The sequence below is a fragment of the Sus scrofa genome, chromosome 16, assembly GCF_054392235.1.
Source record: "Sus scrofa isolate SSC_HxYL_T2T_F1_AM1 chromosome 16, Sscrofa_HxYL_maternal_Yorkshire_Landrace_v2.0, whole genome shotgun sequence".
Taxonomy (NCBI): Eukaryota; Metazoa; Chordata; class Mammalia; order Artiodactyla; family Suidae; genus Sus; species Sus scrofa.
In genome coordinates this window covers 51,891,691-51,917,741 of record NC_139398.1, presented here as the reverse complement: position 1 = coordinate 51,917,741, position 26,051 = coordinate 51,891,691, and the positions used below count along the sequence as shown (strand labels likewise).

Genomic DNA, 26,051 nt, shown 5'->3' with positions numbered 1-26,051 from the left:
TGTTTCTACCACCCCTCACAAATGATTATTTATAGAATAAATCTCAGTTTAAAAAGGTACATTTTCTAAGCAAATTTTTTGCTAGTTTCCACGTGAAAAATATTATGAGAAATTGGAAGAACACAGCCATATGTCTGCTTTTTCTACTCCTCAGGGGCATTCAGTGACCAAAAAGTGATATATACTAAAGCAAGAATAGGATTGAGAGCCTGCACATAATATAGTATAGATGATTTTAATTGAACACTAGACCATAAATTAAGTGTAAATGGTTTCTAATCAAATGTGGTTTAAAATTAATTAAATACTAATAGCAAGAAGCTTAGTTGTTAATTCATTAACGTCAAGATCACACTTACTCAGATAATTTCAACCATCAACTGTGATTTTATTTCCTTTAATTAATCTCTCTCAAGATATATATAAGCATATAGCAAAATAATTATTTTATCAGGGTATGCTATTAGATTTAAAATTTTATAGGTCAGCACGGCAGTTATTTGTACAAATGTTAGTGTTCTGATAAAGGATGTCAACCATGTAAATTCACTTCCTATGAATAAACAGTTGTTATATTTAAAATCAAGCTTCCTTCAGTTTTGGCAGTGATTGCTTAAGTAAGGTGTTGTGTGGCATAGAAAATAAAATTTTAAATACTTTTCTTTGTGTGAAACTGTGTTAAAGAAGGCAAACAAACAATTCTCACTCAATGTGTAACCCTCTCTGAGTTAGATAGGTTAAAGATGGCTAAGTCAAAGAAGGGGTTCTAAAACAATCACTGTGTTTTACAACCAGAGTGTCATAAAACTAAACTGCATAAGAACCTATCAGCATATGAAAATGGAACAGAAAAATCTGAGACACAAAACTGGCTATCAGGAAAAATTTTAACACATAACTTTTTCTTTTTCTTTTTTGTCTTTTGTCCTTTTAGGGCCACACCCGTGGCATATGGAAGTTCCCAGGCTAGGGGTCTAATTGGAGCTGTAGCCTTCGGCCTGTGCCAGAGCCACAGCAACACCATATCTAAGCCACATCTGCAACCTACACCACAGCTCAGGGCAACGCCGGATCCTTAACCCACTGAGCAAGGCCAGGGATCAGACCTGCAACCTCATAGTCCCTAGTTGGGTTAGTTTCCGCTGAGCAACGACAGGAACTCCACATAACAATAACTTAAAAATTGTGCAATCTACTACTGTATATCCATCTGTGGTCTTTAATTGTTAATTGTTCCCTTTCAGTGACTGAATTACCTCTCATGTAGTAGGTTTGCTTAGGCTCAAAGTTGATGGAGTTGATGGAGAAGCTGCACAGCAGAGAACCCCCCCAACCCCACCTAGGGCAGGGAGGGTAGTCTAGGAGAAGCTACAGCTGGTTTTCGTAAAATCACAATGTAGTGGAATTGTCGAGGTTAGTGGTTCCCATCCTTGTCTGCGAATTAGAATCATGCCTGTGTTCCACTTCCAGAAAGTGTGATTTGATTGGTCTGGGGTATGGCCTGGGCGTTGGAATTTTAGAGAGATGTACAGATGATTCTAATGTGTAGACAAATTTGGGAATAACTGATTTATATTCTTTTATGTTTTTATCTTAAATTTTTTTGACAAATTAGATTCATGTCCACTTTCTCATAATTCCTATATTAATCTCATGGCATTTTGGAAAATCCATGGAAGTAATAAGTGTTCTGGAATGTTCTCACAAATGTAAATTCACAGAGATTCAACACCCAAAAGCAAAAGTACTGTACAACATAATTGAATTATTTATCATTGTCCAAAGAAAATAAGAGTTGGAAGAATAAAGGCATAAATGAGCTGAATTTCACAAAATGCTTTTTCATGACAAGAATTACTACTCTTAAGGATTTTTTTCAAATCCAAGTCCTTGAAACTGTTTCCTATCCTAAAACCAGGCAGAAGACTTAGAAATACTGCCCACAGGAATGTGGGCTTAAGTAATGATGTGGATTTGTGTGACCTATTCCAACTTTCCACTTTATCAGATGGAGGAGAGACAGCTGCTGGAATGAGGAATAAGGAATTGGGTCTTACACATGAATAAACCTGTAGAGATACTAAGTTCATTAATGTTCTTGTTGGCAGGAATCAAAGTGACTTAGAGGCAGCCAAGTTGAATTACAGGTTTGATTTACTTGAGCGATACATGCTATGCGGACATCAGCATTTTTTTACACCAGCCTCAAGGCAGGCCTGACAACCAGCGTGCAATTCTTCCTTTCACAGTAAGATCCAGTTGTAGTTCCCTGTGGCTTCCCTGCCTCCTGTGGGGGCATATGAATTGTCTAGATTAGAGAGGAAAGAAAATAGTTTTAAAAGTTAAAAAGTGTCAGTTTATCAATAATGAATAATGGGGATACTAGATATCTTTGCTCCTTAAGAAAGAAAGAAAGAAAGAAAGAAAAAAAAACCAACATAAAAAAAATCCCTATAAGAGTTGAGGAGATTGAAAGCACATGTCACACTGTCAGGAATTCATAAAAAGAACACGTAACTTCACTCTGATATGTGGGATTAACATGCTTTAAACAGACTGAGGTACTGAGCTGAAGGTACTGCTCCTTTGAAATTAAAACAATGACCAGATCATAATGAAGATATGTGGGTGTCACCATCAGAACCTTCCTACCTTATGACACAATGTAATCTGATGTCGGTTCAAAATTCTACTAATAGTTGGGCAAACCAAGGCGTTACTCACATAAGTGGGAAGTGGGGCAAAGGTGCCCAACGAGAAGTATATGATATGAGTGAATGGACAAAAGTCAATGGTAAAAAGCAGGCAATATGGTTCAATTTTAAAGGTTAATTTGGTTTAATGAAATAAAATGCTTTCTAAAAGCCAACATAGCTAATTCTCAAAATCTTCAAGTCTTATTGAAAGTTGACTGCAAATCACCAAAACACAGAGACAAAATAGCAGCTATGTTCTCCATTATTTCCAAATACACAAAATCATCCACAAAGGTGCTATTCTGGCAAGTGACACAGTAATTTGGTGTTCATTTCTCCTGCCAACTGCAACCAGTTGTTTGTTGAATCTTTAAACTTAGGTTTGAAATTGAACTGTTCATTTCCCTATCTTCTGCTTCTGCTTCCCACATATTTGCTGCCAAAGTTACAGTCAATCACCACAATGGCCAAGCCAGAAGCTGGGAGTCATCCCGGCTCCTCCCTCTGCATTTCAGTGCCTACCTCCAAGTCCCATCCATTATGTACACTGAATAGCATAGTAACCCTCTTCTCCAGCCCTTACTCCACCATCATAGGTCATGTCCTCATCCTCACTAGTCTCTGTATCCTAATTTTGTGTGTTCTGTCAACACTCCCCTTACCCTTCTGTTTTGCTTTTTTGTTTTTTCTTCCTGGAGTTGCCAGAAAATAGGCCACTTTAAGGAATTAGGGTAAATTTTGTTTTTAGTGAAGAGCAGGTAGCAGTAAATCTAAAGGTAAAATACCAAGCAAAGTAGGTAAGTTAATGTACTGACTTAAGCTGATCAATCAATTTTAATTTCACTTCACAGTTTATGTATGTATGTATGTATGTATGTATGTATGTCTTTGTATGACTATACCCACGGCATATGGAAGTTCCCAGGCTAGGGGTTGAATCAGAACTGCAGCTGCTGGCCTACACCACAGCCACAGCAACGCCAGAGCCGAGCCATGTCTATAATCTACATCACAGCTCACGGCAATGCCAGATCCCTGACCCACTGAGGCCAGGGATCAAACCTGCATCCTCATGGATACTAGTAAGGCTTGTTAATGCTTTGCCACAATAGGAACATTTTACAGTGAAACGCCAACATTGGACAATTCTGAATACTGATCTTGGTAACAAAAATTTAAGCCTTCTTCAAAGACCGTATCAACACGAAAGATTTCACTTGTCTTTGGACTACTCACCATTTAATGTTAAGATGGTGAACTGAAATTTCTTAACAATATTTAGCAAAACTTGGGAGTTTCTGTTGTGGCTCAGTGGTTAACGAATCCGACTAGGAACCATGAGGTTTCGGATTCGATTCCTGGCCCTGCTCAGTGGGTTAAGGATCCGGCGTTGCCTTGAGCTGTGGTATAGGTCTCAGACTCAGCTCGGATCCCTAGTTGCTGTGGCTGTGTAGGCCGGTGGTTACAGCTCCGATTCGACCCCTAACCTGGGAAACTCCATATGCCTCGGGAGGGGCTCAAGAAATTGCAAAAAAAGACCAAAAAAAAAAACCCCAAAACAATATTTAGTAAAACTCTACAAAGTAATAAAGGCAAAAATAAATGGTGTTAAGGCACAAATGGACTTGCATCCTTGAACCTAATGTTGACAGATCATTTACATGAAACCCTAAATTCTTAATTTATATTCAACTACAGAATGCTATCCCCCCCCCAAATCAACTGGTTTTTGGTGCAGGAAGTGCTAGCCTTCCAGGTTAAGAGTACTGTCTGTGATAGAAACATTTTACTTGAATCATTTCCTAAATATTTGTCCAAAAGTATTAGTAGCTCATAAAACATGATATGATCTTTAAAAGGATATGATCTTAATGCAGGGTTGTAAAAGATGTAACTGAGAAATTTTGCTTTAAGTACTTTGTACATGGGCATAAATGACTTATCACAAACCTATGTAGTTTGCTTTTAGAAAGATAAAACAGCATCATGGAGGAGAAATTTGCCCTTTCTTTTAGCTGAGTTGGCAATTCTCCATGACACGATTATACTAAGACCTGGAAGATAAAGCTATGATCAGCTACTATTACCCAACATAAACAATTCTGGGTCAACCATTGTGAGTTACAGTAGACATGAGGATTAAAGCTAGTGACCTGGACTACCGAAGTCCTTTAACCTTTCATTCCTTGAGTCATGCAATGCTTATGGCCTAGACATGCTTATTTAGGGCTTAAGTTTGAATTTATTAACCTTATTTAAAAGATGGCTTATCAGCTGAGAAGCTGATTGAAAGCAGGTCATCTAAAAATCTAGTAAATTTTCTTTTTTTAAAGGTAGTATGAGTTAGCAAGTCTAAAACTACTTTCCATTTATTCTGGCCTTGAGCAAATGAGTAAATATACTGAGGACAATGGTAATCAACTTCATTTCTGTTGAGGGAGTTACAAATATGAAAAAAAGTAAAGACTAAAAAGTAGGGAAAAATTGGAGTTGAAGGCATCAGTGTAAATTCATAGTTTTTAAACAGATATAGAAATGAATGGATATTTGTATGAATATCTGCCTGGTGAGAGGAACTATAAGCAATGACACACCAGTAGCAATAAGCAAACCTAGCATTCAGATCATGGTTCCTGGATACCATTCTCCATGAAAAGAAAGCAGAGCTCCTTGAAAAAACAGTTGATTCCAGGGCTGGGCAGGGAAAGTATAAGATAAGCTGAGAACATCTGGTTGTACCAAAAAGAAAGGCTCAAAGAATGATGAGGACATGAAACATCTGGGGATCCTGACACACCTGGGACACATTCTTATTGGTCAAATCTAGGACAATGAGAACATCAAAATAAATAACAACAGTAATGGATTTTAATCTGTTAACTAATAAGAGTCCATGAATCCATCTTTTATAAATAAATGAAAGAAGGAGAAAGGAAAACACTTCCTTTTATTACAATGTCAACTAATAAATATAGACGGAGTGAGAGAGTTGGAAAAGTCAAGTCACTCAGTTGGACAGGGACTGCAGGGAGGGATGAGTTAAAGTGTCTAATGGTCAACTGTTCAGTTTCTACAGGGCCCATTCATATGCCAAGAGCTGTTTCTCAACAAGCATACAACAATCTGCTAGAGATGGCATGTCCATGGTTCCAAAATCCCAGGGGCCTTGGTTTTGATTCTTCCACTAGATTTACCATAACATTCCACACTGTATCTTTTCCCACCACTGACATCACAAGGGTCTGCTGGATCATATGGCCAAAGTGTTAGTTAGGGCTGACTGCACCGAAGCCCGGAATTATTGCAGAGACCTTTTCTGTTCTGGGCCCCATTCAAAATTGGCAGCCTTCCATGTCACCTGGTACATGGGCCAGGGCATTATTCCTGTTGCAGAATGTGTTGATTCCAGAAGCAAAAGAGACTGACAAAGTGCCCAACTTCCTTTTTTGTTATAAAGGCAGCAAGAGACAGCAATTTGTCTTTCACTTTAGAGGGGATATCCTGGCAGTCCCCTAACCACTGGATCTCTAAAAACTTTATTGAAGTAGCTGGTCCCTCAATCTACATAGTGCTTATCTCCCATCCTTTTGGAGTGCATGTATCTTACCAATGTCTTCAGCATACTAGCCAATTCTTGTCTGTTCAATCAGCATGATGTTCTCAATATAATGGACCAATGTAGCATTCTGAGGGATATTTAAGTGGTTCACATTTCACTTTACATTATGGTTGAGGACGGAGAGTTAAAATAGCCCCAAGGCAAAACTCAGTCTAAATAAATAGTTAACTGTTCTTTGTGAATGTTAACTGTTTCTGATCCTCTTTTCCACCTGGGATGGAAAAAAACCCATTATTGCCAAATAAATGACAGCCCATGTATCTGAGCTCTTATTAATCTGTTCTAGCAACAAGTCCAGCACAGAACTGCTGCTGTGACCAGGGTCATTACTTGGTTAGGTCAGCAGTAGTCTATAGTCATTTTCCAGGAACCATCCAGTTTCTCCAGGGATCAGACTCATAAATTAAAATAGGATTGGTATTAGCAATCTTGTGTATCCCTTAGGTCTTAAATGGTGGTACTAATCCCCATCATTCCCCTAGGATGCAATATTGTGCTTGATTTACTCTCAGGGCAGCAGTGATGTGGAGTTTTAGAGGGTTCCATTTGGCAATCCCCACTCTAACTCCTACCTCCACCGACCAGGGACCCATTGCAGTAGTTACTCCAAATGCCATAAATATAATTCCAACTGTGTACCTGGGTACTGGGAAATGACCTCTGAGTGGGCCCATGGATCCAGTGGGCCTACTGTGAAACTAACTTTGGCCAGAACATCTGGTCTAGTAGGCTCCCATTCTAACAGGAAGGCTGTGATGTTGCCTTAGATCTCTGAATATAAACACTGGTGCTGATCCTATAGTCAGTAGTCCTCAAAATATCCAATCATTCTTTTCTCAGGGTACAGTCACTCAAATAGATGGCCATAAGAGTCCTTTTGGGGGAATCATCATGTATTTATGTACTTGCCATGGTGTGGTAGTTCTTCTTCCTAGGAACCTATATTCAATTCTGAATCTGAAAATCGCCTTAGGTCTGGGTACCAAGCAAAGGATCATGACTTTTTATTGTAATGACTGCCCTCAGCCTCCTGCTCCTTTATTGCTTTTTATGGTAATAGATGTTAATGAGCACCCTTGTGGACTGCCCATCTATTTTCTCCCTAGGGAGACAATTCTCTATTAGCTGTCTCCACAACTCCTTGTGGGTCAAGCTCTTTTGGCTGCAAGAATGACCTTGCCAGTCATTATGGTAATTGGGGCCTTCTAGCTTCTGGCAGTTAAGCAACAGCACCTGGCCTCTATTTCTTCAGGGCTCTATTATTCCCACGGATGTTAATGAGCCAGCTCTGTGGCTGCTTCTCTTACCTCCATCCATGGCCTGCAAACTCCTACTGATGCTAGTGCCTCTCTCATCACTGTTTTCCTGATGGCCTTGGGTGACTGGCATATCTTCTTGGCACTTTCATGGAGCATAATCCTCTGATGGGTCTTCCATTCTGCATTTGACTTTGCTCAGTCTCTTTATTCCTTCCCCTACTGTCTGCCAGTACCACTCAGACATTTTTCACTTTGCTGAGAAATGGATTTTTTTCTTCCAATTTCTTCGCTTTCCTTCCTTTTTATTCCCCCTCTCCCCCTTTTCTTCTCAGGGCTAAACCTGTAGCTTATGGAAAGGTCCCAGGCTAGGGGTCGAACTGGAGTTGCAGCTGCTGACCTATAACACAGCTACAGCAACACGGAATCTGAGCAGTGTCTATGAGCTACACCACAGCTCATAGCAATGTTGGATCCTTAACCCACTGAGCAAGGCCAGGGATTAAACTCATATCCCCATGGATACTAGTTGGGTTCATAACTTGCTGAGCCACAATGGGAACTCCCCTTTCAGTTTCTTTTCTTTTTCTTTCTTTTTTTCTGACCATGCTCTTGGCACGAGGAAGTTCCCAGGCCAGGAATGAACCTGTGCCACAGGAGTGACCCAAGCTGCTGCAGTGACAATTTGGAATCCTTAACTGCACCACAGGAGCACTCCTTCCACTTTCTAAAAGCCATCCCATTAGCAAGTCTTTCCCAACAACTGGGCACTGACTTAGTTTGAGCTGCTATTATAACAGAAGACCACAGACTGAGTGGCTTAAACATCAACTTTTTTATTTCTCACAGTTCTGAAGGCTGGGAAGTCCAAGATCCAGGTGCTAGCAGATTTGGTGTCTCATGATAGGCCACTTTCTGGTTCATAAACAGCTATCTCTTTGCTGTGTCCTCACACAGTGGAAGGGAGACAGGCGAGCTCCCTGGGGGCCTCTTTATAATCCCATTCATGAGAGCTCCACTCTCCTAACCTCTCTCCCAAAGTTCTCACCTCCAAAATCACATTGGGGATTAGGTTTAAACGTATGAATCTTGAAGAGATACATTCAGTCCATAGTGGGATTCTTAACTAGGGTATCAAATCCCCATACCTAAGAAAGTGCCCCCAAGTCAACAAATTCTTACTCATCTAATCTCACATTCTTGCCTCTTTGAAAAAATACCTTTAAAATCCAATCCCAGGAGTCCTCTCCTAGTTCCTCCCAGTACATGCCACTGAAATAGTGCAATTTTTTTAGGGGAATAGTCTCTTTTCTTCCTCATCAGGCCTAGCAAGTCCCAGGTGGGTTTTGTTGGGACTGACCAATGACTAGATTTGTTTTGGTTAGTTATTGGCTTGGGAGCCAGGAAAGGAGTAGGTCAGCACAGGGGAGGAGGGCTATTGCATTGTGGGCAAGATGCTTCTGCAAATATGCCAGTTCTTACTAGAGAAAGCCTATCTCTGCAAGTCCTGATGGTCCAGAGGGAGTCATAGGAACATTCATCCAGAAGACCCCATCTCATGTTTAGGATCCTAGGTTTCTCTACCTTCATATTACCTGCCTTGGCTACACATTCAATGCTCAAATGTCTCTGGAGCTCTGTAATGCCAATCATTAGCTGGCTTGTCTGCTTGAGATTCAATTGAGTCTTACCCCTCCACTACAGGTGATAAAGTCCCCTTTATAAGCTACCACAGAGGTTCCACAGCTCTCACACTTAGCTATTAAATGCTTGTTAACAGCTCTGGTTCTCATTTTCCTTTAGCAGTACTCTAATTCAACTTCTCAATAAATAGCCGGTTTCACTGTCTTTGTTAGTATTATTCCTCACATATTTTTCAAATACATGTATAATCACACCTACCACAGTTACCCTCCACTTGGACATTGTCTCAAGTCAACATTGGCCGAAACCTTAACAAGTAATCTGCAACACTATGTCAGTGGTGATAAGTGCCCCCACCTACCCACCACCTTAGCATCTTCAGGCCAGGTAATGGATGAGCCTGTTCTGAATCCCAATTTTACCATCCAGGAAGCCAAAATGGGATTAAATGTGTAAGATTTATAGGAAATATCTGAGATGAACACTGGTTCAATTTTTATTATTATCTGATTATTAAAGAGAAGAGAAAACCAATTGATTAAGGTCAATTTTAAAAATCAAGGAAAACTCCAAATTCAAAACCTCCAGAAACTCATCATATGTACCACTATCATTTACTACAGTTCCAGAGAACATATGTGAATCAGAATGGAGTTTCTGGATTTCAGACTGTTTCACTTCCGGACTTAAAGCCTGAAAACATAAACAGTGAACTCAGCAAAAGCAATTTATGAATTCAGGACTAGGATATGTCTCTAAGTGACAGTTTAGGGAACTATATTTATAGCCCGGCACCAGTAAATTTTTGTTCACTTTTAAAACTAGATTCCAAATATACACATTATTATACTGAGGGCTATTAAAGGCACAAACTAGCTTTTAGAATTAGACTTTGGGATGCAATTCCAAACAATAATTTCCTATGTTCCCTAGTTCTGAATGATACGATTATAGTACAAAATTTAAAAATAAACATAAAAATATGAGGTGCTGCAAGAATTTTACTAGTAAATCAAACATCTTTGTAAAGTTCTGGGTTTCAAATACTCGATCTACAGGCAAACTATACTGTGCCTTATTTCAATAGGGACTTGAGATATTTTACTACGTGAACATATACAATAATGATAGGTATAGAATATCTGTCCTAGGAAAAATATATTTAAAAAGAAATGCAAGTATGCAAGTCAGGATGCATGTTAGACATGAATTTCAAATTTGGCTCTTGAGTTTCCTGTCAAGTCAAAGAGCAGCAAATTCTTCCTATCAATAGTGGCTTCCAAATTTTTTTTAGAATTACATTCTTTTTTTTCTTTTCCTTTTTTGGCTGCACCTCAAGATCCTGACCTCTGCGCCAGGCCAGGGGTCAAAACCATACTTGAGCAGCAACCTGAGCCACCAGAGACACAATGCCTTATTAACCTGCTGCACCACAGCAGGAACTCCAAGAATCACATTCCAAAATAACTTACATGGGACTTTTTATACAGAGCACTGTATGACACAAGGACAAGTAACCTGGCAATATCATATAGCAAGTAAGGTTGTCTAATATGGTTACTTTGAGTAGCTTGCTTAGCTGAAGTTGAAATGTATCAAATTAAAATGCTGCTCAGCAAAGGTGATGCTGCTAGAGACAGCTTTTGCAATACACACTGTTTTTTTTCACAATGAAGGATTCCCATACATGGACCAGTTTCCTCAATTGGACAGCAACTCCTATTTAATGGCTTGGAGACCACAGCATAGAAATTAGAGGTGACTTGACATAGTTAATATAATTACATCATTTATGGGTAAGTCTAATATTTGAATTTCTAGATTCAGCAGGAAAGCTTAGTGTCTCTCACAACAGTAACGTAAACCAAGGCTTCAAAAGAATTTACTGGGAATTTTACCCTTCCAAAAGGCTGCCCTCTAATTAAAGGAAATTAGTTTGCTGCATATGCATGTATAGTACATTCTAGAGATAGAGAATTGTAAACAGTTTCGGTATTAAAAAAGCAGAAACACCCAATTTTCAGCATTATCTGAAAAGATTGCTTTTAACTACCCAAAGCAGCAATACATATCACTCATATTGACTGTACTCAAACACACCAAAATGTTTCTAAAACGTCCAGAAAAGGCCATGGGCAGCAAGGAATAATCAGAAGAGAAGCATCTGCTATCTAATCTTTCTTTTGTACTCTGCACTGGGAATCATAATGCTGGGAACTATCTAGAGAGAGCATCCAGTATGCACATTCACTCTTAACACATTTTCAAAGATCCCTATTTAGATCTCTAGTCTAGCCTGTTCTTATCTTAAATCTCAGCACCAACAGTATAGGACTAATTACTTTTATCAGTGAAGATGATGAATCACTATGTCCCTTGAACATTCTTTTACATACTTGAAATCCTTAAGCAACTAGTATTCTTCTTTTAACAAGATAACCACAGTTATTTTTATCTTTCCCCAAATATCTTACTTACTAATCTTTAGACCTGTTCTTACTAGGGCATCTCTTATTATTGTCAGAACATAATACAACAGTTTGGTACTTTAACATGAGCTTCACAAATTCCTGAGATTTAAGATTATTTCTTGATTTGTTCAAACACTTAACAGTTTTATTTGTAGGTGACAATGCCATATCTTGGATTCAATTATTCAAAACAATATTCTAAGTATTGTGGTAACTGATCTCATACAGCTTACATTCTAGTGGGAAAAAATAAACAATAAATCAGTAAATAAGATGTCAGATGGAATTGCTGTGGAAAAAATAAAAGTGATAGGGTTAGAGAGGGCTTTTGTGAGGAGCTATCACCTGATTTGAAACCTCTAGGAAGTTAGTAACCCTGCCAAGATATGAGAATAATGTTCCAAACAATATTTCGCTAAGGTAAGTTTAACTAATTATTTTGATATATACTTGCATGCTTTTGAATTATATTACTTTTCACTGCTTTCTGTTGAATATTTTTGTTCTTATTTTGAAGACAAATTCTATCTTTAAAAAGCTTTTCATTAGCTCTTTAGTTGGTATATTCCATAAAGTTTAAGATGCCTGCACTCTAATTTAATCAGATATTTCATTATATTAGCTAATTATTTAGTTTGGATGTGCTTTTGCCAAATTACATTTAACAATGGGTGAAAAATAATAATACTTAAAAAAAAAGTCTTTGTGTTACTGGTTAGGTCTAAATGAATTTTGCAGAAAATAATAATTTGGTGATGCTTTCTTTGTAGGTAAAATACCCTGAAAGCAAACTGGCAGAGTATGACCCACTCAGATGAGGCTGAAAGGGGGTTGGAAGATGGAGTGAATCACTGATAGGCTGGTCTAATAGTAGTGAAAATGCCCAAGAGAGAAATAGAGACTGACAGACAGGTCTCGTATATGGGATGAAGAAGTAAATCCACTGGCAAGGTTATAGAAAACCTACATCACGCTATCTCTCTGAGACATGCTGCCACCACCTGGGCAAAAGGCAATTTTGAAGAACAGGAAGACTTTAGTTGTAATTAATTAATTAACAACTGTAGGATAAAAAAACATTTTCAATCAGACACAACTTAGAATAGATTTACAAGGAGATCCTGCTGAATAGCATTGAGAACTATGTCCAGACACTCATGTTGCAACAGAACAAAGGGTGGGGAAAAAATGTAATTGTAATGTATACATGTAAGGATAACTTGATCCCCTTGCTGTACAGTGGGAAAATAAAAATAAATAAATAAATTTAAAATCGTGGACAAAAAAAAACAACAAACAAAAAACAAAAAAACATTTTCACTTTATGAAGCCAGAACTTTTGTCTAGTCTTTGGACAATAAAAAAGAGCAGGGGAGTTCCCGTTGTGGTGCAGTAGAAAGGAATCCCACTAGTATCTGAGGATGCAGGTTTGATCCCTGGCTTTGCTCAGTGGGTCACTGATCTCGTGTTGCCGTGAGCTGTGGTCTAGGTCACAGATGCAGCTCAGATCCCGCGCTGCTGCAGCCGTGGGCATAGGCCGGCAGCTGTGGGCATAGGCCGGCAGCTGTGGCTCCAATTCGACCCTATCCTGGGAACTTCCATATGCTGCAGGTGCAACCCTAAAAAGCCAAAAACAAAACAAAACAAAACAAAAAAGCAGGGATTTGGGGGGCCAGATCAGTTTAGAATCCTGCTCTACTTAAGTCTCTGGTTTCTTACCTGTAAAATGGGTATAAGAGCTATCACCCTGCAGTTGTTTACCCTCAGGATTAGTGAAAACAGATGCAAAGCATCTAGTCTACTCAAAAAATAGCTTTTAAAAAATTATTATTCTGCAGTATAATCTTCCAAATATCACTAAAACCTGGCTATTACTTTTTTTTTTTCTTTACATCTAGAAAGTGGGGGACCAGGAGACACTCTGTTCCACAGAACAAAAGGCACCTAGGCTTTAGCCCACACGCCTTTTATTAAGGAAGGTATGTAGGTGAATGGCTATTACTTTTTAGTAACACAAATGTACCTATTAGGAAATACATCTGCATTGTGTTTTATGGAAGGAAAAAACTCACAAAATAAAACTTAGGGAAGAAACCAATTCCATCAAAATACATCAAATATGTGAAGTGTTACTGCAGGGAAATAAGCACAAAACTTTCAGCAGGTAAGAAAGTTCTCAAAATCTTAAGTCAGGTCTAGATTATTATAATAGAATCTTATTCAGGTTTTATTGATTCACAATTTTGAGTCAGAGTGAAATGTACCATTCAAGAGAAAAAGACTTTTAAACAACAAATGAAAGACTAGGACTTACTTTCTTAAGAGGAGAAAACTCAGATATTCATAAGGCTCCATTTTCAAAATATAAATGCAATAGAATAATTGGTGCAGATGGTGCTCATATGCCACAAAGACTTGGTCTTATCCAAAGACAAACCCTCCTTAATAGTGTCAGGTTTAATGTGGATAAAGTTACATAAATAGTAAGATTTTATTTCTTAAAAACAAATACAAGCAGACTTGCCTTGTTTAGAATAACAAGGTACTCTGAAAGACATGTGAGAGAATAGAAACCCAATTAAGTATCTTTCAAATAGAGAATAAGCCCTTAAGAAAACTGGCTAAGATGTTTACACTAAATTTCTTATTCGCTGCTGCTCAAGCCTAAGTCAGAAAAAATGGCCAAAACAGATCCAACAAACAGAATTTCCAAGCTCAAAGAACCTCAGAGATAACTTAGTACCTTTCCACATATAAAAGAGGAAACAGGCTTAGAGTTTTAGAATGACTTATCAGATCAGCAGAGACAAGGTCTGTGAATCTCAACTCATAAGCTAAGGCTCCTCACTCTAAAAAGCAGTCTTCAGTATCTGAGCCGATCTTGATGCCATCTTTTATTAAGGCAACGCAGGTAGCAGTAGGGCGCTCAGCTCTGGCAACCCATATGCTATTCCTGGGCTTGCAGGCTGCCTTAGAACTAGAAGCTAAATAAGTAATTAGAGTATGAAAGCCTGGTTTATACTAGAGCCGAAGAGCTACAGAGGATTCCTTCTCATGTGCCTTTTCTTCAGGTCCAAGACTCCTATGCATTTCTTTTTTTTGTTTGTTTTGTTTTTTTGTTTTTTTGCCATTTCTTGGGCCGCTCCCGCGGCATATGGAGTTTCCCAGGCTAGCGGTCAAATCGGAGCTGTAGCTGCCGGCCTACACCAGAGCCACAGCAACGCGGGTTCCGAGTCGCATCTGCGACCTACACCACAGCTCACGGCCAGATCAATAACCCACTGAGCAAGGGCAGGGATCGAACTGAGACCTCATGGTTCCTAGTTGGATTCGTTAACCACTGCGCCACGACGGGAACTCCCTCCTATGCATTTCATATGGGATGCAGCAGAGCAAACTATTGGGAAGGCAGTAATTAGGGAAACTGTCTAACCACAATTAAAATAACACACATATTGGCCTCTGGAGTGAAGGACGTTAAAAATAAATTATGATCCTCTTCTGGAATTACTATTTGAGCAAGTTTTAAAAAAAAAAAATCACGTAAGATTACCAGCAGCAAGTCAAGTTTTCAATACACAAAATCCAGTGACTGAGTCTGCTTTTTCTGGCTACTACAGGTACAGGCTAGGTCCAAGCAGCACAAGCTTTGAAACCATCATCCAAGTTTTCAAACAAGAATGAGTAAGAAAAAAACTGCTGCTAATACAACATACAAACATTAACATATGCCCAACGAACAGTATTTTAGATCATTAGATTATTTGCCAAAAGACTGTTCCCTGGTAAATAATAGTTACTGTTGTTATACCTAAACTAGTTATACATGTTACAGCTTGCTCCTCAAAGGGAACATTCTATAGTCTTTGAAGAATAAAAACCTGCTTTATTTGGCACACAAGAGTGAAGAGGTCTTGCAACATTTTAAGAAGTAGTCAAACAGAGCAGTTCAGTGCAAGCGATCACAAAATTTGATCACTAACCAAACCAGAGTTAATCTCTCAATTCCTGTAGATTAGAAGACAGTATTAACTTACTCTGCTTGTTTACTTTTGCATCCCTTTGTGTATTGTAAGAACAAGTACCTCTGTGGGAACTCTATGCTCAGACAGCTTAACTATTTATCAAGTTTACTTTGGACAAGTATCGATCATTCTTTTGTGAAATGAGTGAGGTTCTTAAAATAAAACCCTTCTTTACACAGCATGGCTGCATTTTCCCTTAGTAAGAAGGTTCAGTGGATCCACCAAGGGCCGGCTGCTGCTTTGTCTCCTCGATGTGAGGCTTTAATATTGTCCAACTAGAAGATGAGAGGGGCAAAGGGTGGAGTGTGAACCAGAGGGACTCGCTAGAATCCTTCAGGAGTCGCTGTGTGACCCTCACCTTGACTCTGGGCGGTTTGTGGGAACCAACTCCTTTCTTGCTGCAGCTCTTTGGTCGGAGTTTTCGGGGGTCACCGATCTCACCCACCGGGGCCCTCCGCCCACGGCCCGGCTCCTGCAAGGGAGCGGCTGTTGCCCCGCTGACTTCGGGGGCAAAAGTAGGGGCCCCTCAGTGCTTCCAGACCGGCTCTCGGAGGTCGGAACCCACCCGCGCCTCAGGCAGGGGGCCGCCCCTGTAGGAGGCTCGGGTCTTGGGCCCAGAGCCACAGACCAGCAAGGAGCCGCCGCTGGCCCCACGCGGCCTCACCTGCCACTACCCGGAAGCCGGGCGCCGCCCCGCCCTCCCCGCGTCCTCTAAGTCCGGATCTTGGGACCCACAGAGCAATGGCGCAGCCGGAAACTGGCCCCTCGACTTCCTCAGGCCGGATCCAGGCGAAGGCCGGCCTGTGGGCGGGTCGGGAAAGCCGCCGCTTCCGTCTTCCTGCTTCCGGCCTGGCGGTGAGTGGGGAGCAGGGTTAGGAGCTCAACGTTCCGGGCACGATGTAAGGAGGCTGGTGGCGCCAGCTGCCGAGATCTTGCCCCCATGCCCAGCGGTCGCGGATAGTGCGCCCGCTACGCGAGGTGTGGCGGGGACGACCCTGCATACCCGCGGACTGCCCGCTCTGCGAGCCCCGCTGGGCCCGCGCTCCCAGAGGCGGAGGGTCGGGTGAGCTTGGCCCCAGGGGCGGGCGGCCGGGTTGGATCAGGAAGAGTGAGCGAGGGAGACAAGTTCGGACGGCAGTGAGGTGCCATCAGTTGCATCTTTAGGCCCCGCGCGGGTCTGGTACGGAGAGCAAGTCCGGTTGACCCCTTTCGGAAGGTAGAAGAGTAATATTTATTCCTTAAAGTGTAGAGGAGCAGACGTTTGTGTCGAAATTGAGGGGCACCGAAGTTGCGTGTCCTGTGAACGGTAACTCTTCTCTGTGATAATGGCTAAAACTTTGCTAGAACTAGGTCTTTTACTTCCGCTTTCCTTTTATTGCAGAGTTCTTTTGCTTATTTCTGAGTATTGCATTAGTTAATTCATTAGTGGGCTAGAGAAGCTAAAGAAACATATCAGTAGAGCCTAGTTTAGGTGGGAGCGGACGAATTGGGGGGCAGGGGAAGCTAAGACGGTATCTTAGTCACTTTAATGTGTCTTCAGTTGAAAATACGGAGAAATTGTGATAGGATATAATTAAAGCCAACGATGGTAGTTTTATTTAGGTGATGAGATTGTGGGTGATTTGCTTTACTTATCTCTGATAAAGAACACAAATTGTATAATAGAGAGACAAAAAAAAAAAACCTTTAAAGAGTAAGGCAGTATTTGATTTTGCGATTGTATACCTAACCCTGTAAGCAAATAATTGACGTTTTTAGTAAATGTTATTGATCTTATGAGTAAAAAATTTTATTGTTGAAATGAGTAATTTAGTAAAATATTTGATCTCTAGTAATTAGGATTTTCTTAGAGGGCATTTGCAATTGTGTAATTATTTCTTTCTCTAAATTAGAAATAGCTATTAAATGTATATAATGTGCCAGGCAATTTTACATGTCATTTATAAGTTGTATAGAATTATAATTATCCTTAAAGATGTGACTTTAACTTTTTTCTTTTATCTAGTCTTTTCAACCCAACCAGGACATAGAATTTAAGCCTTCTCTCCTAAGTGTATGGTAGAACTAAAGACGACAACTAAGGGTCACCTGACATTGTGATTGGCTGATAATCCCAGGACAACAAAATTACTATTCAAGCATAAGGTAGATGATTTTTTTAATCCCAGGTGAAATTTTAAGTGACTGTATACACACCCATTCCTACCCAGATATTCTAATTCTACACTTTGAATAGAGATGACACAAACCTGAAAGGCTGAAAAGCCTCTGAAGCAAAAGAGAAAAATGTCACTCAAATCCATAACATCCGAATTTGCTAGATGATCCTTCCTTACCAACCCCAAATGGAACAAAATGCATGGCACCTGTAATTTTTTCATTTATTAAATGTGTTCTCATTTACTGAATCATGTCCTTAAAGCTGAAAGAGGTCATAAACTAGCATGTCACACCTTTTGCTTATATCTCTTTATATATGAATGGATATTTCTGTGGTTTTCTCTTTTTTTCCATATTGTAATATTCGAAATGCCCAGGAAATATATTTTATTTTATTTTATTTTCCCTCTGTGGTTTTCTTACTCTCTTGTTTCATTCCTGGTCACACCCATCCATTATCTCCCTTTCACCAAGCATTTCACATACTCTGTGCCTTGTTCTTTGCATACACCAAATTTGATGATTGTGCTTTTGTTAATTAGTACTTAATATGTTCTTGCATACACCAAATTTGATGATTGTGCTTTTGTTAATTAGTACTTAATATGTTCTTTGCATACACCAAATTTGATTATTGTACTTTTGTTAATTAGATTGTACTTTTGTTAATTAGTACTAGGACTATGTCAAAAAAAATGACAAACAGAACTCAGCTGTTTTTTGGAATGAGCACATAAAACTCTAGATTCTTATAAAACTCTGCTGCTAAGTTTGTCTTGAATATAGGAGGCATGTGAGAATGCATAGTCCTTATGACAGATTCCACATGGTTTTTACTTGTACCTCCTATACCGTCACATCTTTTAAGTGTCATTTTTCTGGTTGTCTAGTTGAATTATTTTTTCTTATTGGAAATATTAATTCTTATTAAAATAGTACTAATTGGTACTTTTTAAAAACAAAAAAACTGTTGAGTGATAATGGAATTTTGAGTTAACTGTCTAACTTTTTCAAAATGTGATTAACCATATAGTCTTTTCTCTTGTTGTCCCCCTCCCCCACCCTCCTTTTCTCAAGACCGCTACAAAGATGTTTGATATAAAAGCTTGGGCTGAGTATGTTGTGGAATGGGCTGCAAAGGACCCATATGGCTTCCTTACAACAGTTATTTTGGCCCTTACTCCATTGTTTCTAGCAAGTGCTGTACTGTCCTGGAAATTGGCCAAAATGATCGAGGCCAGGGAAAAGGAGCAAAAGAAGAAACAAAAACGTCAAGAAAATATTGCAAAAGCTAAACGACTAAAAAAAGATTGAAGGAATGAACAAGCTCTGCAACTAGAGGAAAATCGTTTGGAAAATTATGCAGCTCTGGAAGGACCACTAAGGTTTCTTTTCTGGACCTTATGACAGTATTATCTAGTAAACGAAGCCTGAGCATATGGAAGAATCATGTTAGTTCTCACCTGTACTATAGCAACTTTTAGGCTTTGGTGTGGAAGTCTCTTGACAGTTATTGTAAATTGGCATTTATGCTACAAAGTATTTAGTCATTTGTCTTTTTGCAGTTTAAGTACTAAAATGAAAACATCCTGTGGATAAAAATGACTTTAGAACGTGAACTCTATTCAAATAATGGCTTAAAATGGGGTCCTGTTCTGGACAAAGGAAGTTAAAAATGTAAAAATCAGAATTGTCCTAACATGAAAAGTGTGCTTTAGCTGAAAAGAGATAGAGTATATTACTTACATCTTTTATCATAATTGTTTATTTCTTGGAATAGAATCATTTCTGGCTTTCTTAGAGCAAAATAATCAATGAGTATTTCTATTTTCTGCATTTTTTTCATTTTGGCTTTTGAGATACTGGTAATTATTAAACATTCTGCATTTTTTAAAAATCTAATTTTATACAGAATTCTCTTAACTATGTAGTATAACACTTACTGGATATAACAATTTTTGTACTTATGAACACTGCCATTTTCTTAGAAGTGACTTGTTGAGTAGAGTAACACTATGATTTAAAGCTTGCAGTAAAAAGGCCAAACTTGGTAGTACCTTGGAACCAGCTTATTCTCACTTGTGCTAAGTAGAAATGTGAAGTTAAAATGTCTGATCAGGAGTTCCCATCATGGCCCAGCAGTTAATGAACCCGACTAGCATCCACGAGGATGCAGATTCAATCCCTGGCCTCTCTCAGTGAGTTAAGGCATTGCGGTGAGCTGTGGTGTAGGTTGCAGACATGGCTTGGATCCTTCGTTGCTGTGGCATAGGCTGGTGGCTGCAGCTTTGATTGGACCCTTAGCCTGGGAACCTCCATATGCTGCAGGTTCAACCCTAAAAAGACAAAAAAAAAAGTCCGATCAGATAATTTGCTGATTATATAGATAACACTTTTGTTTTTATTTCCATTCTTTGTTAATTTAATTCATGTGGTAGTGATGCCTTATACGTTTTGGTCAAACAGGTTCATGGTGAAAATTAATATTTCAAATTTCTTAGAAGGAATTTTTAAAGAATAACAGTTAAGTCATATTTCATAAATGGTAAAGAAAGGCTTATTTAACATTTGGAAAAATTTTGTTCAGCGTAGTAGTTTTTGGGTAAAAAGGTGTAAATTATGTCAGAATGAGAAGGAGCCTAAAGGCTATTTCCTTTAAATAGTATTACTGGAACTTCTTAACATGGTTTTTATAAATGCATGGTTAATAATTTCATTAGCTGTTGGTAATTAATAGCTCATTAATGTTTTCCTCACCTCTGATAATGAATTTTAAATTACAGAAACTAGTCCAATAGCTTTAATTTAAAAATGAAACTAGATATTGAAATAAATTTGATACTTTTTTATAAAGAGGTTCTGGACTTTGTTTTTTGGGGGAGGGTGATAATAATTCAGTAATTCAAGTTAGATATGTTATAGAAGCTTTTTCAAAGGGCTACAAACTTCATTTATAGATAAGCATACAGTTATTTGACCCTTGAACAACAGGGGCTTAGAATACTGACCTTTGAAGTTAAAAGTCCCCATATAACTCATAGTGGGCCCTCCATATACACATTTCCTTCCTACACACAAGTCCATATCTGCAGTTCCAAGCTTCCTCTGTAGGCACAATTCCTCATCCCCAGATTCCACCAATGCTGGATCATGTACCGAAGTATTTACTACTCAAGAAAATCTGTGTATAAGTGAACCCACACAGTTCAAACCCATGTTGTTCAAGGGTCAACTGTACTTGTAAAAGTGGAGAGCATGTTTCTCCAGTACAATAAAGTAAGGCTCCCTGAAAATGTTTATTGACTGGTTTGAAGAATACTTACTATTATTACTTCCTACTTTCCTAGTAGGAGGAAGGTTGGCACTTTCCTAGTGCTAGTGTAATCAACACATTGCAGCTCTAGGCACTGAAATAATTCAGTATTTATGAATTAGTTATTCAGGTGATCTAGGATATACTTTTTATATTGTGACTGAGATTAAAACAAAACTTAAGAGTTATCTACTAAAGTGGTTCCATTTTTCACTGGAAAAAGGAGGTCCTATTGTGGCACAGCAGAAACGAATCTGACTAATATCTGTGAAGATAGGGGTTCAATCTCTGGCCTCACTCAGTGGGTAGAGGATCCAGTGTTGCTGGTGAGCTGTGGTGTAGGTTGCAGATGTGGCTCAGATCCTGAGTTGCTGTGGCTGTGGCGCAGGCAGCTGTAGCTCTGATTTGACCCTGGGAACTTCCATATGCTGCAGGTGTACTTAAGGTATATATGACACTATTTCAAAATAAGCATTTGAACTTTTGAAATTTAAAAAGCTACATAGGTTTGAAGTTTGTCTTGAAGAGAAGAATAAAAAATTTTTATTTAAAAAAACTTGTAAATGCCTCAAATATAACTTTAAAAAATGAAATATGGGAGTTCTTGTCCTGGCTCAGTGGTTAACGAATCAACTAGGAACCGTGAGGTTGTGAGTTCAATCCCTGGCCTCCATCAGTGGGTTAAGGATCTGGTGTTGCCGTGAGCTGTGGTGTATTGTAGGTCGCAGACGCAGCACGGATCTGGCGTTGCTGTGGCTTTGGCGTAGGCCAGCGGCTAGAGCTCTGATTAGACCCCTAGCCTGGGAACCTCCATGCCACAGGTACAGCCCTGAAAAGACAAAAATAAAAAAAAGAAAGAAAGAAAAAGAAAAAAATATGGTAGGCCAGTGAATATATTATGTAAAACTTTGATTCTGCTTTGCATGTGTCTGGCCTAAAACCCAAGCATGAAAGTATGATTGTTTAGAAAAGCAGTCTTAATTAGGCCAAGATTATATATAGTTCAGTTTTTATGCAGGACTAAGTGTTCTCAGAACTCTGTTGTGATACCACCTAAGAGTTTAACCGGTTATCCTAAAAATATTAGTCTTTTTTTTTTTTTTTTTTTTTTTAAATCTTTTTGACTGCACCCAGGGCATGCGGAAGTTCCTGGGCCAGGGATTGAATCTGTGCCACGGCAGTGACAACACCAGATCCTTATCTTACTGCACCACCTTGGAACTCCTAAAAATATCAGTCTTGAGGAAAGGAATGTGGATGGATTACTATAAACTTCATTCCCACCTCTCACTATCACTTTGATAGGCTCTACTAATAATGGGTGGGCCAATAGTATCATTTTACTATAACAGTTAATTCTTGGCCAAGATTTTCTTTTAAGTAAGACAGGTATTTTAAAATGAAAACCATAAAAATTAAAATTGATGTAAATTCTGTCATAAGATACTTGTGAACACCCTATATGACAGACATTCATAAAAGATACATATAGAATACAATTAATAAGCTAGCAGGAATTTGGTAGTGGAAATATTCTATTCTAGCATGTTAGAATTTACAGTTTGTCCTATAATTTGGAATTTAAGATCTTAATTTACAGTCATTTAAACAACAAATTTTACCTCACAGTCATTTATACAACAAATTTTACCTCTTTTAACATTGCCTAGTGGCTAGTTCCTTTTTGCCTCTTTGGTAAAATGTAATACTAGTTTGTAATGATGTAAAAGAATTATTAAGTTGATATTAACAGGGCTGCTGGAATGTTATTACCATGTAGGGGCTTTTTTGTCACTCAATAAGTATTATAGTGATTACATTTGATTATGTGTCTTAATATAATATTTTATAAAGTATTTTTCTGAACTTTATTTTTTAATCAATTAAAATTTTAACCTATTATGTAAAAATCTTGGAGTTCCCACTGTAGTGCGGCAGGTTACAGATCCAACTTTATCTTGTGGTGGTGTGGGTTTGATCCCTGGCCCTGCACAGTGGGTTAAGGATCTGGCATAGGTCATAGTTGCAACTCAGATTTGATCCCTGGCCCAGGAACTTCCAAATGCCCTGGGTGCGACCATTAAAAAACAAAACAAGGAGTTCCCGTTGTGGTGCAGTGGTTAACGAATCCGACTAGGAACCATGAGGTTGCGGGTTCGATCCCTGCCCTTGCTCAGTGGGTTAAGGATCCGGTGTTGCCGTGAGCTGTGGTGTAGGTTGCAGACATGGCTCAGATCCTGCATTGCTGTGGCTCTGGCGTAGGCCAGCGGCTACAGCTCCGATTCGACCCCTAGCCTGGGAACCTCCATATGCCATGGGCATGGCCCAAGAAATGGCAAAAAGACAAAAACAAATAAACAAACCAAAAAAACCCCTATGTGTTTTTAGGAATTCACTGTTAACACTAAATCAAGGGTTTCTTTATATTATTCCGAGCATTAAAATTTGGGTCATTTATTCAGTACACATATATTGAGTGCCTATTTCAATGCCAAGCACTGTGAGAAGACCTCTATATTAGAATCAGAGCTCCATTAGCAACAAAAACTTGGTTGTGCACTTCAGAAAATATATGACCTTTCAAAAACTTTTGTATATAATGTTTTAATATTATCTGTCTATAATTGTCTTCAATATACAAGCCAGAGGAATCACTTTCTAAGAAGCCTCTCCTATTTTCTATTTTCTCAAAGTAATTTTAAATCTCACAGAGCTATTATTATTGTACCATTTATGTTTACTGTCCTTTCAGATTTTTGTGATCTGTTGTCTTTCTGTTGTCTACTTCTATTGGTCCTAATTCCTCCCTTCAGACTCCAACCACAATCCCACCATAAACTAGCTTTCTCCCATCTACTCATCAAGATCTTTATGGATTTTTTTATTTTGGGTAGTTTCTAAATGATTATTAAGAATCCAAAATGTACAGAGCATTTATAGCTACAAAATACTCCTCAAGGGAGCAATCCAAGAGAGAAACAGAATGAGGACTAAGTCAAGTGAAGGATTTAAGTTTAAAAGGAGTTAGGTTTCTATAGTTCATACCTTCATACTTCTTATGCATACTAAAAGTCAATAAGCTTAATGAAATAGAGAACTGTATAGTTGGAAAATACAAAATAACTTTTTTACTTTTATTTGTTGAAATAGTTACATACATATAAATGAAATGATTTTACCACAGTGCATTCACTGATTGCGGTGCTTGCTGTCTTGTGGCATCCAGGATCCTGGTTGAAAGGTTTTACCAGTGCTGGTGGGAGCCACTGAGGGTTCTTCCTTTCCAAAGTATGGAGCAGAGGCATGTCCTTTAATCTGTGTTTGAACTGGTGAAGCTAAGAGTTCCTTGTGGCTCTCTTCACTAATGAGTTTTTCTTTTTTGTAAAAATCTTTGCTTTTTGTTTGCATTTCTTCTCTATATTTTTCATTCTTTAGTATTTCCTGTATGCATAAATAAATGGAAGAAATCATTAAATTTCTAGTTAGCAGAAAACCCAAACTAAAGGTTTTATAAAAATTAAAAAGCTAGTAAAAAAAATACATGATATTTGCTTTTCATTTAAATAATATATAGGTATGTACAGGGTAAGTCTGAAAAAATTTTGTTATTTGAATTAAACACCCCGTCCTTGTATACTATGACAAAAAGATGGAAAGGATCACAAAATAGAAATATTTACTACACAGTAAGTGAAACAAACCACTTAACGCCAGTTCCCGAGTAGCGCTTTCTTACTGGAAATGTTCCTCAAATCACTGCAAACAATTTGTGCAATGCAGTTCTGTCATTCAGATTTGCTATTCTATTTGTAAGGATCTATACCCCAACAATAAGTCTATTACTGTATTTCACTGAATATAAGACCATCAAATTTAAGATGCATTACTGTCATGTGTACCACTAAAAAAGGCAATTAAACTCCTTCACACACCCTGATTTCAGACATGCTAAAATTTGAAAAGATACACATCTTAAAAACAGATGAAATGTAGTAAGTACATCTTTTTATTGATCCCTTCTTCCTCTTCTATCTTAAAAAATGATTATTTCCAAATGGGTGAAAATTTTAAATGTTCTTTTTGCTTATTTTCTAATTTTTCTTTAAGAATATATAATTTATAACATAAATGAGAACATAACTAATATCTGACAACACTGACAAAAAATAAGTTCTCCCAAGTTATTTTTAATTTCAACATTTAAAACAAGGGCACATCTGGGGATGATTGCAGCCTTTCTGTTTCTAGTGTGAATTTCAAGCAATAATAGTCCTTTAAAAAGGTAACTTCTGATACTTAAAATCACATTTAAAATAATTGTAATGATGAGAAAATATTTCGGGAGGTTACTGTTTTAGAGACTTTTAGTTTTAGATACAAAGAAGAGCAATCTAATGAAATATGTGAGGGAAAGGATATTTATAAATAGTCTTGTAATTTCCACAACATAAATCAATTCCCTATGAGTAGTTTATTAACCACAGTAAGTATGAGTTCAGGAACAGCATCTATGAATGAGGGTGAGAGTAATCAGGCTTTGCCTTTCATACACCCTATAGAATTCTCAAGTAAGGAGATCATATGTCACAAAGAAAATCCCTCTAAGATTCTGGAAATAATGAAAGTAGATGGAAATATTTTTCATTCTGAGGTCATCTCATCTTTACCTCATCTTTATACTCTTTAAGGCCTCTATGAACTGCATGGAAGCTCTTTATCTTGAGCAGAATGAAAAGTTCAGGACTGGGTTGAACTTGCACTGGCAACCTGCCGCAGGTGGCAAGATGCCTCAGAGAAGCTGGTAGGCAGCTCAGCTAGCTTTGGTTTAAGAGGATCAGTCATGTTGTTTTTACAGATTCCAGCTCTA

The 26,051-nt window shown here is 38.4% G+C and overlaps 3 protein-coding genes across 13 annotated transcripts in view; 1 reads left to right on the top strand and 2 right to left on the bottom strand.

Annotated features, from left to right (window-relative positions):
- ZSWIM6 (zinc finger SWIM-type containing 6) overlaps positions 1-16,383 on the bottom strand; it is a 347,609-nt gene extending 331,226 nt beyond the window's left edge. For all 5 annotated transcript variants that reach the window (XM_085002300.1, XM_085002299.1, XM_085002301.1 and 2 more), the window contains exon 1: positions 16,070-16,383. The gene's annotated coding sequence lies outside the window, so the exon portion shown is untranslated. The remainder of the gene's footprint in view (positions 1-16,069) is intronic.
- Positions 16,384-16,527: 144 nt separating this feature from the next.
- Positions 16,528-23,055, top strand: SMIM15 (small integral membrane protein 15). Of its 6 annotated transcripts, XR_014831381.1 has the most exons (4): positions 16,566-17,017; positions 17,717-17,856; positions 18,949-22,270; positions 22,422-23,055. XR_014831381.1 is itself a non-coding variant. In XM_085002336.1 (2 exons), exon 2 carries the CDS (start codon positions 18,961-18,963, stop codon positions 19,183-19,185), a length of 225 nt encoding a protein of 74 aa, XP_084858462.1. In that variant the 5' UTR covers positions 17,716-17,856; positions 18,949-18,960; the 3' UTR covers positions 19,186-20,724. The 6 variants fall into 6 exon arrangements, 1 of the variants encoding a protein (XP_084858462.1); XR_014831383.1 differs by lacking the exon at positions 22,422-23,055 and having other exon boundaries at positions 16,528-16,566; positions 18,949-20,724; XR_014831380.1 differs by lacking the exon at positions 22,422-23,055 and having other exon boundaries at positions 16,566-16,774; positions 18,949-20,724.
- Positions 23,056-24,286: 1,231 nt separating this feature from the next.
- The window catches only part of NDUFAF2 (NADH:ubiquinone oxidoreductase complex assembly factor 2), a 186,440-nt gene continuing 184,675 nt past the window's right edge, over positions 24,287-26,051 (bottom strand). For both annotated transcript variants that reach the window (XM_021077006.2, XM_085002335.1), the window contains one exon: positions 24,287-24,625. In XM_021077006.2, the coding sequence (XP_020932665.1) occupies positions 24,374-24,625 (252 nt within the window). In that variant the 3' untranslated portion in view covers positions 24,287-24,373. The remainder of the gene's footprint in view (positions 24,626-26,051) is intronic.